A 15,536-nucleotide genomic window follows, 5' to 3' on the forward strand; every position below is an offset into this window, starting at 1 on the left:
GACGTCTTTATCAGCAGAATGTTTGCTATGAGTTTATATCCAACCATAACAAGACCCAGCAGAATCACTACTCAAAGTGCTACTCTTATTGATAACATATTTACAAATAATATAGAATACACTCATATGAGTGGACTAATGACATGTGACATAACTGATCATTTACCAGTTTTTGCATCAATGTGAAGACAAAGAAAATTACATAAGAACCAGTCTACAATAGGTTAAGAAATTAAAAAACTATGAATTCCCTAAATAACGACTTATCCAGACAAAGTTGGAACTCTTTGTACAGAGAGAAAGATGTGGACATCGCTTTTAAATGTTTTTTAGAAAGATTTAGCTCACTTTACAATAAGAACTGTCCAATTTATAAATTCAAGAACAAATTTGCCAAATGCCCTTGGTTAACCATCAGTCTACAAAATGCTGTAAAAAGAAAAATAACCTCTATGAAAAATTCTTAAAACAGAGAACAAGAGAAACTGAACAAAGATATAAGTCATATAAGAATAAACTCACTGAAAAACACGTCACAGTAAAAAAGTGTTACTGGGAGCTGCAGTGGCTGAACAGCAGCCGAGCCAGAGGGAGACGATCCAGATGAGGAAGCACCAGAAATAAAAATGAGACTGAAAAAGTAAACATACTGATAAAAGCAATGAACAATTACACATTGAAATAAGGAATATTAAAAGGAATTATTAGTAATCTGGTGTAAATTCATCAAACAAGATAAAAAATAAATAAATAACAAAAGTAGTAAAAATGAGCTAAAAGCCAGGTTAAAAAGATGGCAGGTAAACTTTTTAGAAGCTTCAGACTCTGAGTCTTTTAAATGAAGTTTCCTGAAGGTTATGACCTGTTTTTTTCTCCAAGAACTATAAAGCCAGACGTGACATTATCAGGACGCGCATCTCCAAAATGACATTTCTCATGTTTCTTGAAGATGAAGTAAAACCTGCAGTGGCATCAGTAAACAACAGACCCTCAGTGAACTAAAATGAGGTTAAATTATGAGACCAACACTGCATCATTGTTCTTGTGGCTGACGCAAACGTAAATGTAAATGTAAAGGATACGGGACAAAGACATGCAGATTTGTAAAGTCAACAGGAGAGTCCGTAAGTGGCTTACAGGTGCGGATGTACGTTCTAGGTGTGCTGGTGTTTGAAGGAGACTGTGTGCCAACTTTGAGCTTTTCTTTGTTCTGTGTGTTTGCAAGGGAAAGTGTTTTAGCTGACCACTGGGGGAGGTGAATGTGTGCAGCTAATGCCACGAAAAGACAAATAAAAAAGCACTTCTTTGTATTTGTTCTCCCATTGAAGAACTTCACTGAAAAATTTATTGTTTTAAAAGTCTGATTTTCCTCTGTACTCTTTGTTTTCCCTCAAAAAAACTTTACAGTTCTTATATGATTCATTTCTTGTTATTATAAATATACATAAAACAGTTTTAAACAGTTTCAAGGAAGACGATCCATCTTTATCGCGACAGCAGCGTTCATTCTTATCATCTTCCTCATTTTCTCCAGCATGACACCTTTTGGTTGATGCCTCACTCAGGCAGATGGGGTCCTAGGGGTGTTTGAGCCCTTTTTGCCTCAAAATAAAGAATGAAGACAATGAACAGAAAAGAAGACAGCGGTGGATGATTAACATGAACCTGAGTGGCTGATAGAGGACAGAACATGACCAGAAAAACCACTGAAGAACTGAACTGAACCCCAAAATCCTCACAGTAACAGAATGAAAACATGAAATATTGTTAATAATGTCGGCATTCTAGGGGTAAAAGTTGTACGATGTCTGTGTTTAAACTTTTACCATCTGGATTAAACTTGATTCATGTTGATTCTGCCTGCAGCACATTGTGCCGACATAAACAGCCTCCAGTGTTTGTCTTGTCTTCCAAGTCTGTGATGAAGTGAAACTCATGTTGACTATAATTTGTTTAAATTAAAGAACATAACAAATATGACAATTGTATCACTTTGCCTATAGTAGCTGAGTATTTATCTATTAGTACTTTATTTCAAAATGTAACAGAATTTTTGTACAGTTTAAAGGTAAAAAAAAGTTTTTCTTCCCTGTTCCAACTTTGAGCCCCTCCTCCTCTGAAATCCTGGGCACATCCCTGGTCTCTCCCTCCTTCAGGGAAGTTTACTGACAAATGCAGCCATAACGTACCGACCTTAGCTGGCTGTCGTTAGTTAGCTTCACAGAACACGATGGCTCAGACAGGGACAGTGAGACTGCACCTATGCAATACTAAACAGCATCAGCTGAAATCATTACAGCCGTGTCGTCTCTGCAAGGACATGTAAACAAAAACACAACGGACTCACGTCGAGTGTAAGACAAAAACATGAAGTGTTCTGCTTTCTGAGAAGCTGTGAAGTTCAGTAAGAACAACCAACCAACTATGACTTTGTGAAAAGGCAAAAATAAAGTTAGGAAGTTGAATCTGGACTTCATGCCTTTTCTTCTTTCGCCGCTCATCTGTTTTTCATATGTGTTAACCCTTGTGCTATCTTATAGGGTCAAATTGACCCCACCCTTCCATTGACGTGTTCTCCCTACCATGACAAAGGTGGATAAAGGTGGAAAGATTTCATGTAATCCATGGACACCAGTGAAGATCACAAATCATTGAAGAAAAAAGGTTCAGAGCACTGTCTAGTGGGTCTAGATGACCCAACTCCCAACGTTAAAGTGCCTAGGATAGCACAAGGGTTAAGCAGCACATAAAATGCTGAGACACCACACATTGCTGCTGCTGTACTACTGCCCCCTCTGGCTGCTTCAGTCACCACAGTCAAAGATTTCGTCCATCAGAAATGAGCCAAATAAAAATTAGTTCATTTCAGGAGGGGGTGGGTGGGATTGTTCCAAATTTAGAAACGTGGATAGTTCTGATTTTGACCTTTAGACTACTATTATTGTAAATAAATAACATTCAAGGTCACCAAATACAAGGACTATGAAAGCCCACCTTTTATATTACATCCTGCATTTATACGTGCACTCTAAAAACTTGTTTTCGAAAGCAAATCGATGTTACCCTTACCCCCCACCCCGGTTACAGACTACAATATAAGTTAGTCCTTACCATTCTGAGTCTGTTTGAGGAAAAGATAGTTAGTTACATTTCACACTTATCCTAGTGTGGTCAATCCCCACCGGCACCACAGTCACCTTCACCTTCCAAGCCTCCTTCAGTTCTTCCTCGAGTAGCAGTTATGTTTTTGGACATCAGCTGTTCTTGACTCCTGTGAGGCTTCTTTGCGTGGATGCTTTTTTTAAACAATCTGGACCTGGTGCTATAAAATCCCTCCAGAGTTTTAGACGGTCCTTTTCTGGCGCAGTTGCTGTGGCAATAATCTGAGAGTAAGCGCAGCGGCTGTACGTCAAAGGGTAGAGCTGGAATTGGTCCCTGTTGGGGGGCGGCGTGGGGTGGAGGTGCAGGTGTTCCATGCACAGCCCCAAATACACATCCTCAATGTAAATGGCTTTGACATGCCTGGAGGCCATGATGAGCTTCTTAGGGAGGTCCAAAGACAAGATGTAACCCAGACCCAGAGCATAGGGGGGATACTGCTGTCGGGGGTACAGCTTCTCAGGTAGGTACCACTTGGATGAAGGATTTCTAAGAACTGAGCCCCCATATGCCACTAGACCGGTCATGTAGTTACTTTTTGGAGCCTTCAGGAGCATAATGATGAGATTGCCCACATTGAGGAACATATCTGAGTCAATCTTCATGGCATAAGAGGCACTGGAGCAGTATGAGTCCAGCCACTCAAGCATCACCATGGTCTTGATGGTCAGGTTCTTGTAGCAGTCCACAAAGTCGCTCTGGATCAGGTCTTGGTGCCGTCGGCTCTCACGCTGCAGCTGCTGTTGGAGCTGTGGTGCAGCTTCTCCATCTTTCAGCCCCACCAGGAAAAAGAGCAGCACTTTCCTGCCGAGAACCTGGCTCTGGCTGCCCCAGGTGCTGCGGATGACGTCCCGATGAGCCCTGTTGTGAGGAGCCACCGGAACGACCAGCACCACAAACGGCTCTTCCTTTTCACACTTTTGTGGCTCATTTATCACAAAGTGGTACTCAGAGGGATACTCCACCAAGTAAGGTCCAGGCGATTTGTAGGGAACATGGGTCAGACCATGAGGCTGTGCGTGGAGTTTTGTTTGAGGCTCCTGTGTCCTTCCTGTTGTCGGCGGCGCTGATGGCATCAACGACATCAAGCCATCGAACTGACGGAAAGAAACAGCTGTCCTCTCTGCTGAAGACCGCCTTGTTCCATCGGAGACTAAATCCAGTTTTCCAGTCGAAGTAATGAGCTTCTTTGAAAGGTTTGTCACCCACAGTTTGGTGATCATATCCGGCATCACGGTCTTCATGCTTGTGTTGCAGATGAAAAACACAGCTGCAGTCAGAAGGACGCCGAGGAAGTAGTGGCGCCACAGGAAGCACCGGCATCTTCTGCTGTATGGAACTCTGTTACCATTCAGCATTTCCTAACTGGAAGACATTAATTAACAATAAATTAATTCTTTTAACTAATTATCACTTTAGTCACATTATCCCTTGTGCTATCCTAGGCACTTTAACATTGGGAGTTGGGTCATCTAGACCCACTAGACAGAGCTCTGAACCTTTTTTCTTCAATGATTTGTGATCTTCACTGGTGTCCATGGATTACATGAAATCTTTCCACCTTTATCCACCTTTGTCATGGTAGGGAGAACACCTCAATGAAAGTGTGGGGTCATCTAAGATAGCACAAGGGTTAAACAAATGAAGGATTTTAATTCAATCTTTTACAAAACTAAGCTATTGAATTTTAGAGAAGTGTTAATCCCAACTAAAGGGAATTCTGCTGAACTCTGACCTCTGTCAGGGAATGCTTTTTTCTTGTCCTGTGAGACGTACCTTTGTCCAGCCTTTACAGAAGTCCTCTTCAGCGTCTTCTGATTTGCTAATGTCAACTTTTCCTTTTCTTCATTTGTCGCAGATGAGAAGTCCGAGTCCATTGAAGGATCCAGCAGCTCGCCTGCAGTCAGGGGGGGGAATCACCTGTCCGTCCGCAGCAACAAACAAAGTGGATCCCTCCCACTGATCAGGTGTGGGTGGCTGATGGCAGGAAAACCACTCCCTTCTTTGCTCACTTCTCCTCAAAGTATTCTTAAGGGGGGGGGGGGGGGGGGGGGGGGCTGTTGTCATGGGGATGGAACCGGATGTATGGTAACCCCTTGTGCTATCCTAGGCATTAGGAGTTGGGTCATCTAGACCTCTCCTTTTGATGAAGCACTATTGTCAAAGCCCAGCGTGACGCTGAATTTGACACAAAGCTTCTTCTTGACCCTTGTGCTATCCTAGGCACCTTAACATTGGGAGTTGGGTCATCTAGACCCACTAGACAGTGCTCCGAACCTTTTTTCTTCAATGATTTGTGATCTTCACTGGTGTCCATGGATTACATGAAATCTTTCCACCTTTATCCACCTTTGTCATGGTAGGGAGAACAAGTCAATTTAAGGGGGGGGTCATCTAAGATAGCACAAGGGTTAAAAGGACAGAAACATTTTGTGTCCTCGAAAGGAACGGTTCGTGCTGTTTTCCCCACTTCACTAGACGCCTGACTCTAAGTTATCGTAAACTAATGTGCATTCGTAATAAACATGCTCAGCTTCTAATTTAAAGGGACGTTCATTACCTTAAAACCAGTTTTTTCATGTACGCTGCATTTGTTCTTTCTGAATTTCACTTGGAGGTTACATTTTTTAGGTTCTGATAGAGATTATAATATAAAATTACAGGTACGTGGAAAAAAGGATTATCAGGGGCTCAAAAGCTGCCAAAGTCCAGCTCCCCGTCTGAAAATCTCAAAGTCCACAAAGTCTTTGCGTAAGAGAGAAAACCTGAACACTCTCCCTCTGCTTTCGTTCATGGCTTCTGCATGCGCTCCGGATGCGCTCAGGACGGGCTCAGGACAGGCAAAGAACGGACTCAGGACGGGCTCAGGACAGGCTCAGGACGGGCACAGGACGGGCTCAGGACAAGCACAGGACGGGCTCAGGACAGGCACAGAACGGGCTCCGGACGCACTCATGACGGGAACGGGACGGGCTCAGGACGGGCTCCGGACGCGCTCATGACGGGAACGGGACGGGCTCAGGACGGGCACAGGACGGGCTCCGGACGCACTCATGACGGGAACGGGACGGGCTCAGGACGGGCTCAGGAGTCTCTGAAAACCCGTCTGTAGAACACTAACAGCTGTGGAACATAACAGATGGAGAAAAGTCTGCATGTTTGTCAAGAAAACGTTTTCAGCATTTTCTCCACCATGTGGAAGCCTGTTGTTTCTCCTGGAGAAAAAATTGAAACTTTTTCATCCATCCATCGCTTCATTTATGAATCCATTAGTTCATTCGTCTGACCATCTGTCCATGTCTTTGTTTGTTTGTTCATTCATTCATTTAATAGTTCGCTCATCTATTCAACCATCCGTGCCTTTGTCGTTTGTTTATTCGTTCATCTATCCATCTGTTCATGCATACATTCATCTGTCCATCGTCTTCTGCCTATTGGGGGCTGGGTCTCAGGGGCAGCATCCTAAGCTGCTGACCTCCATCAGCATCTTCTGGTGGGACCTGAAGGTGCTCCCAGACGAGCTGAGACACGTAGTTCCTCCAGCACGTCAACGGTCTTCTCCAGTGGGGACATTTCCAGAACACCAACCCCAGGAGGCGTCCAGGAGAATGCTTGAGCCATCTCAACTGGCCTCTCTCAGTTCGGATGAGTGGAGAAAGCTATCTTTTTACATGTTTAAGGTGTCTCTGGAAACAAATCTGGAAAGGAATGTGGGTCCTCAGCACTATGAACCTTTTCTTATTCATAAGTCTTTTAAGACCATCTCACGGAATTACCTTTGTAAACATGAATTTTTTCCCAATAGTAATAAAAGAAAGTCAATAAAGTCATATTTTCTGAGATCAAGTCCTTTTTTTCATAAAGTACATCTGCTAAGTCTTCAAAGAATAGAGCTCATTTGTTATATTTATTTGTATTTTCATTATCTTGCAGCACAGTATCACTTCATCACAGGTTATAATAAAGGAAATAACATAACACTTTATGTTTATACAGCCACACAGAAAGATTATGTTACTGTGTTTAATGTGTCTCAATAGCTGTTTTTGTAGTAAATGAGTGTTTGATTTGAGCCTGACATTTCTTTCTCCTGACCATAAAGTGACTGCGGGTTAAGTAAACCTTGGGCTGACAAAACGACCATAAAGCCATAAAAGCGTGCTGTACAAAAGATTTGACTGCCGTTTTAAAATCTAGACCATCTAGACCCACTAGACAGTGCTCTGAACCTTTTTTCTTCAATGATTTGTGATCTTCACTGGTGTCCATGGATTACATGAAATCTTTCCACCTTTATCCACCTTTGTCATGGTAGGGAGAACACGTCAATGTAAGGGTGGGGTCATCTAAGATAGCACAAAGGTTAAAGTGCCTAGGATAGCACAAGGGATAAAAGAAAGGACACAGAGTTTAAACGCTGAACACGTACAGAAGTTTTTAGAGGGTGAGCTATTAAATGATCACGTGATCAGGAAATGTAGACATTCACATTTCTAGGAGATTTCAATTGTGCTTTTTCATTTGAATTTTGGTTTGGACTAAACAACATTCAACATGTTCAGATTGGTGCGGAGGCTGGAAACGGCCTGCCCTACTTTTTTTTTTTAACCGTTTTCTCTTCAGAAAGAGATCCACTATCTCGTTATCACGAGAAAACAAAGAATATGCTTTATGCTCAAACGCTGAGACATTTCTGTTTTATGTCCCTTTATTTCTTGGTAACTGTAACAACGTCAACATATACAATGAAAAAGGTCTAAACCCTGATTGAAAGTCTTCAATGTGGCTGTTGTCCTGTAGGTGGCAGTAAAGCTGCTTGACTACAACTCTTTCTAAGATTTTTTAACCCTTGTGCTATCCTAGGCACTTTAACATTGGGAGTTGGGTCATCTAGACCCACTAGACAGTGCGCTGAACCTTTTTTCTTCAATGATTTGTGATCTTCACTGGTGTCCATGGATTACATGAAATCTTTCCACCTTTATCCACCTTTGTCATGGTAGGGAGAACACGTCAATGTAAGGGTGGGGTCTTCTAAGACAGCACAAGGGTTAACTAAAGGGGAGCTTTGATATTGGTCTATAGTTGGCCAGGTTGCTAAGATCTAAACTGGGCTTTTTCAGAGGAGGTTTAACAACTGAATATTTAAACATGTCAATATAACACGTCGATGTAAGGGTGGGGTCATTTTGACCAGCAGCCAAGGACTCAGCATTAACGGCTGGCACACTAAGGGCAGAATCAGAGACACTCAACTCAGTGTGTGGACTAACTTCAGTGTGCCAGATCAAGGCACATTGCTCAACCTTAAGGTGGTGTCAGGGGGCCAGGTTGAAGTCAAACAAGTCCCCTTCAGCAAATTCATCCTCTGAGCAGGTGTTACAAGGGCAGGAATGGAGGCCAGTTTGTTCTCTTCAAACCACCATTTTTAGAACGGAGCGATGGACCTGTTCGGCCTTAGTACTCCCCTCTGTAGGTGCAGAGTGATCGCTCAAACTTGGCTGCTCTCAGGACCTTGTGCACTTCTGCACACCACAGGTCTTGAATCTTTGATGTCCCAGTGCACCATGGGTCCTGACCAAGACCAAGTGCCCTTCCTGTAAGGCAGGGTCCCTTACCTCTTGGTCGATAGTTCTCTTCTGACAATCTGGTAATAGGTGAGGTTATAGCTTTATATTGAATGGTTCCAATAGATGGTAGATCTAAGTTGGCCAGAAAGTCTGTGATTTCTTTTTCATTTACTGGTTCAGACTGGCTTTACAGAGTTTTATAGTAATCTGGTTTATAATGTATGACATTGGTGTATGGGTCTCTGATTTTGTGAATTAAATTCCTCATCTTCTGTGATCTTAGGCACTTTGCTAGAATTTTGGTTGCCTTGGAGCCCGATTCATAAAAGGTTTGCTTTGTGAACCTTAATTTCTTTTCAATCTCTTCTACTATTAAGTCTCATAGTTGCTTTTTGTTTTTTGTCAGCTCTCCACTTCTGTCTGAATGTTGTTTATTCTTGAGGCTCAGTTTTTGTTCTAATTTAGTTTGTGTTAACCTTTTTAATTTCTATTCAAAAAGGACATCCTAGATATAATGTTCCCCCTCATCACAGCTTTGACGGTATCCCATATTATTGTTGATTCTATTTGGTCATCCTTATTGATCAAAATACACTCCTTAATTTCTTTTTTTATTTCTTGCACAACTTTTTCATTATTAAGGATGCCAATATTCATTTTCCACAATGTTGTTGTTTGTTGGTTATCTAAATGTGTAGTTAGGTATATGAAATTAAGATCACCTATGCTTTGTCCTTTTTCAGTTTTGTTAGCACTCTGCTTCTTTTTACAGGGTTGCCATGGCCGTTCACATTTATTGAAACTATTCTATAGTTACCCAGTCCACTCATTTATTTTGTCAACAATATCTGTGAACCCCACTAAAGAACAAAACCGAAGAAAAAAACATTATAAACTTAGAAACAAAGAACATTTGATGAGTTGTAGTACCAACGGGTACCTGTAACCTCCACACATTGGAAGGAGTGTCTCTCCCTCCTCAACCCCGCTTGGAGGTCCAGGATTGTTCTTCCTGTTAGGAAGGGGAAATAGCATCAGTTATTACATCCTCCAAATCCTCAAATTGTCTATTAGACCCAATTCCCACTAGACTTTTTAAAGAAACCTTCCCCCTAATTAATTAATCCGTATTAACTATAATAAATACCTCTCTAGAAACGGGTTATGTGCCACAGTCTTTTAAATACTCAGTTGTTAAACCTCTTCTGAAAAAGCCCAGTTTAGATCCTACTAACTTGGCCATCTATAGACCAATATCAAACCTCCCCTTTATTTCTAAAATCCTAGAAAGAGTTGTAGTTAAGCAGCTTTACTGCCACCTACAGGACAACAGCCACTTTGAAGACTTTCAGTCAGGGTTTAGACCTCACCACAGCACGAAAACTGCCCTAGTTAGAGTCTCTAATGACTTCTTATTGGCCTCAGAAAAGGGACTACTTTCTATTCTGGTCCTGTTAGACCTCAGTGCAGCCTTTGACACCATTGACCACAGTAGTTTACTCCAAAGATTAGAGCATGACATAGGGATCTGAGGATCTGCTCTCCAGTGGTTTGAATCCTATTTAACCGATAGGTACCAGTTTGTTAATGTGAATGGACAGTCCTCTCTTGATTCTAGAATCAAGTTCAAGATCCTCCTGTTAACCTATAAGGCCTTACATGGAATGGCCCCGTCCTATATTAAGGACCTCATAGTCCCTTACCATCCAATGAGAACACTTCGCTCGCAAAATGCAGGACTGCTTGTGGTTCCTAGAATTAGTAAAAGTACGGTTGGAGGTAGAGCGTTTAGCCACCAAGCCCCTGTTTTATGGAATAAACTCCCAGCTCATGTAAGAGAGGCCGACTCAGTTTCTACATTCAAAGTTAGACTGAAAACATTCCTCTGTGGACAGGCTTATTGTCAGACTATTTAGTATTTTACTAGTCATACTTATGCCTTTGGTTTTAAGGCATAAGTATGCGTGTGAACACTATCTGTTTTGTGTACATGTCGACAGGTGGACATTTTTGCAGCTAGCAGGTGTGTTTATAACATTTGAGTGTGTGTGTGGACAGGCTCCGCCCCTTTTTTTTTTTTTTTCTACATTTGAACCTTACCATAATGATTAACAACCAGTAAACTTGTTGCTTTATGCTGCTTCATGGTCTTATCCCCCTTCCCCTCCTATTATCACCCTCCTACCCCCCCCTCTCTCTAACGTCCCTCTCTCTTCTTCCCTTCTTTCATTTTCCGTCCGGTCCAACACCAAAGATTTTCAGACATGATTGAAATTAATAAAGTTTGGCCTCAACTACAAAAGGGGTTTATTCAGACATACCTTTGGTTTGTCTGAAGATTAATAACCCCTCTTGTTAAAGTAAAATATGTCCAACACAAGAGGCCCTCAGCTCTCATCTGTCTGCCCAGCTGTTGGACAGGACAAGTTAAAAAAAAAAAAAAAAAGACTATTTAGTATTTAGAGATTATTTAACTTAATGTTAATGTGTTGAAATAAAATGTAATAACAATAACTATTTGTTTTTAGTAGGCTGCTAGAAGTTTGAAGCTGGGGTAGCTATAGTGCACTGGGGTTCTGTCTTCTTTTCTCATCTACTTCTACCCGTCTCTTCTCTATTCTTGATTATTATTCATCAATTAGTTCTCCATGCCTCTGTTTGGTGCAGTGCGATTCATGTACTGTCCCTCTTTCCCCTCCTGGGGAGTGGGAGTGCTTCCAGATTCCAGTTGGCTCATCCGTGCTCCTGTTCCTGACCGTGTACCTCATCTCTGCTGCTGCTCCTACAGCTGGCTGTGGTTCCTGTCTCCGGCTCGACTCGCGCCCCCGACTGTCCCCCCAACTCCATCTGGATGAAGCTCATCTGCTGGCCTTTAAAAACTCAATTTGTGCATTAAGCTAATTAAATACAATTCTGTATGCACTCATATCCCATCAGTTTTAATTATTTCCTTTACTTATGCTGTTATTAAAAAGCAAAAAACATGACATGATGACCTGCTGTAACGTTATTTAGACATTTGTAATTACATAAATTCAGTACTTGTCTCTTATTCTCTGAATTATTTGAATAACTTTGTGGTGGTTCCTCAGCTTGTTTTCAGAAATTACATTAAAAATATACAGTTTCAATCCCTTCTACTTTAGGGTATTTGTCTTAATATTTTGTGAGAATGTTCTATTTTTCTATTCATATTAGATGCACTTCTAAAATATTTGGAAAATATAATGATGTCCCACAGCAATCTACCTCAGTCTGTCACTCAGAAGGAGACGGAGACCACTTCAGAACCCGTTTTGGATCAGGATGCAGAGCCAAACATTTCTACAGACGCTGAAGGCCCATTTGTATCTGATCCACAACAGTAAGAAACATCTGGTTTGCACATCATTTCAATTACTAGTGTAGTAGATATGGTAAATATTTTCATAGTCAGTTACATTGTGTACATAATTTCATAAAATGTATGACAATCCATACTGCTCAACAAATTCTGCAAACACTTATTTATTGACAATATAAGTGCCTTTTTCTAGGATTACAAACACAGAAACATCTCTTTCATCCATTACAGCGGCTTCAGTGGATGAAAAACTGCCCTCTGACCCACTAACTGCCCCTTATCCATGACTGACAGGAATCCAACACATCTGGTTTGTAGAGGAGGAATTGAGGTTCCATCCACCTTTGTTTTTCCCAGGAATGACAATGATGGAGGAAGTTACCATCAGCAGGACTTCAAATATACTTTAGTTAGTGAAGAAGAGGTGAAAGGAACATGGTTTGTGTACTCGGAAAAAAATAATAGGCTTCTGTGTTTTATGCTGCAAATTTATTTTCTAAAAAGAAAATGAGATAAACAAACCCTGGATTTTTTTTTTTACTTGTCCTGTCCAACAGCTGAGCAAACAGATGAGAGCTGAAGGCCTCTTGTGTTGGACAGATTTTACTTTAACAACAGTGGTTATGAATCTTCAGACAAACCAGAGATATGTCTATGGCGTTTCATCTCTGCCATAAAGTGAAAGGGCGTAAAGACAACTGAGCGGCGCCTTCAGGAAGTGAATGAGGAAACCTACAACCGAGGAAACGAAGAAACAATTCTAACCGAGCGACCCCGTATTTTACAACTGCAGACCTGCAATCGTAACAGAGCTGTCATCCCCCGCGTGGTCAGTTCTCTCCTTTGCGCCCTCACCAGAATCTGCGCTCAGTGTTAAGGGGGTGCGTTTGTCACTTGGGGGGGGGGGGGGGGGGGGGGGTGTTCATGGGTGTGTTCGTCACTTGGGGGCAGTAACCTTTCTGGTTGATCTGATTGGGCGGAATTTGCATCTCAAAACCGGCGAGGCGATGGGGCGGGACTTTCATTTTTTAGAGCAGGGGGGGGCTAACAGGCGGCTATTGAGCTGCATGCGGCTCTCTGCCTTTTATCTATGGAGTGATATTTCTGCCACAACGTTGCACACAAAACTTTCTAAGTTGCAAATAAAATTATTAAATATTTGCTTTTCAATTATTTTTTATTTTGCTGTCAATTATTTTTTTGCTTTCAATTTTCATTTTTTGCTTTCAGAAACTTTTTTTTTGCTTTCAAAAACTTTTTTTTTGCTTTCAAAAACTATTTTTGCATTTGCAAAACACATGTTTCCGCATGCGTTGTGTCAAATCTCGCTTTTTTCTATCTTTGATTTTGGTGACTACTCTTACCGCGACTTAGGTTCACTTAACCCGCAGTTTTTTATGTTCTGACATTAAAAAATTAAAATACATCTTGTTCCCACAGATCAATATCTCATTCGCATGAAATACTATTCCGTTCGCACGAAATACTATTCCGTTCCCACAAGATACTAGTGCGTTCCCTCGAAATCATTAATTCGTTTCGAACGCAATAATTATTCACATCATAAGTCATTCACACGGATATGCTCTCCGTCCGGCCGCAAAAGCCGCTTTCAGTGGTAACTTCCGTGTCTCTGTGACCCACATTCATTCAAGAAAGGAAAAAGAAAAACAAGAATGATCACTTTATTACTGTCTCAATGAATATAAGAAAAATATCATAAGATTTATGATACCTAGGCTGCTTTGCCATAAGATAGCTCCTGTTAGGCTACTACGAGCTCTTTGCTTGTCATGCCGGCATTTGGGCAACTTGCTGGCCGGTAGACATACAGCCAGCCAATATTGTAGTTTAGGGTCGAATAGGACTAATATTCAGGACTTGTCTTTAATTAACATACTCCTTAGCAGTCGCTTTCCATTCGAAGGCTATTTATATCAGGCTACATGCTAACTAACTAGCAGATCATTTGTCCTGTTATTTACGTCATAGATTTACAGCAGATACCTTCACATTTCTGTCTGTGTGTGTCTCCTTACATTGCATTTAAGACACGGAGGATGTTTAGAGATCAAATTTATTTATTTTAAAAAGCACAAAAGCATCCATCGGTATAATTCACGTTCACGCACATGATGTTCATCCTCTGGTACCTGTCCATCTTACTGCAAAAGCCGCTTCCTGCCACTACTTCCGTGTCTCTGTGAGCATTCAATAGGGGTAAAAATAAAAGCAAGAATGGTCGATCTATTATTGTCTCAATGAAAATCAGAAAACTATCATCAGATTAGACTGTCTGCTTCGCCTACCGCACTTACCTTTTAGCTCCTGGCATAATAAACATGGCTGCGGCCAATACCCCCAAGATGCATCACGCTTACCCAACATCCATTTCGGCCAATCACCGTGTCCCTGTAACCAAGGTGTAGCAACAAGACCAATGATTGTGATATGTCCCACAGGACCAATGATTTGTTAAAAGAGCCAGAATGTCACGGTGCCTCCGGCAAACCCCACCTCATCTGCTCCACCTGATGCCTCCAGCTGCGCCTCATCATCCTCGTCAGCCAGCAGCCTCTTAAGGAGACCACGGACCTGTAACCGACGCTAGTTCGTTGTACTCCTACGGTGCATCTCCTGGCCTCACTTTGATTCTTGCCCTCGCCTGTCACATGCTCTCGACTAAACTGCTTTGTCTCTGCATTCATTCCAGGACCTTGCCTTCTTGTGGAACTTACCTGATCACGGTTCGTCTCTCGCCGTCTCGCTCTGACGTTCTCCAGCCCCGTCACGGATCACGCGGTTGCTGCCAGCAAGACCCTCCAACCTCTCCTTGGACTATCTGGGAAGATTCTGAAATTCAACTCTATCCTGACTATCTTATTAAAACCTCATTATTACTCACCGCACTGCCTGTCGAGTCTCCTTCCGGGTTCCAGCACCTGAGTCGATTGTTAACCATGACACAGAACAGAGGAGGAGAGAGCAAGAAGGGAGGAAGAGCGACAGGAGAGTCTGTTAAGCTTACTTGAGTTGAAAATATTGTTCAAAAAAATGTAACGTCGTCGTTGTTTTTGCTATTTGTTTAATAAATGCATGAACAAAAATTTATTATTTACCTGTATTTAAATCTGAGCCATTTTTAACAATCTCAATAGGATTTTCATATAAACATCAAATGTAAATATTTACAATTTCGTTTTAAATTTTAAAAATTTATTTTTCATACATCTAAACAATAATCGTGGTCTTGTGTAGTCATGTGTGTCACAGTTGGAGCTGAAAGGGAACCAGAAATTTGACGGATGCCACTCTGCTCGTCCTGCTGGTTCCTGGTGTCGTCCTGCTGTGGCTCAACATCCGTGGCTCCAAGCAGTCCCCTTCGTTGATCCACAGATTGTGCAGGATGGAGCTGCAGGCAATGATTTTTATTGCAAAGGTTGGTTTTACCTCCAGTGCCCCCA

General features: G+C 41.8%; 1 protein-coding gene across 1 annotated transcript; it reads right to left on the reverse strand.

The window, feature by feature from the left end:
* Positions 1-2,691: 2,691 nt before the first annotated feature.
* Positions 2,692-4,513, reverse strand: LOC101162806 (beta-1,3-galactosyltransferase 1-like). Its single transcript, XM_023950679.1, has one exon. It carries the CDS (start codon positions 4,401-4,403, stop codon positions 3,255-3,257), a length of 1,149 nt encoding a protein of 382 aa, XP_023806447.1. The 5' UTR covers positions 4,404-4,513; the 3' UTR covers positions 2,692-3,254.
* Positions 4,514-15,536: the final 11,023 nt, after the last annotated feature.

This window comes from Oryzias latipes, chromosome 3 (assembly GCF_002234675.1).
Source record: "Oryzias latipes chromosome 3, ASM223467v1".
Lineage (NCBI taxonomy): Eukaryota > Metazoa > Chordata > Actinopteri > Beloniformes > Adrianichthyidae > Oryzias > Oryzias latipes.

Coding starts and splice junctions, on each gene's coding strand:
- LOC101162806 (XM_023950679.1), bottom strand. CDS start 4,403: ATGAAGACCGTGATGCCGGATATGATCACCAAACTGTGGGTGACAAAC.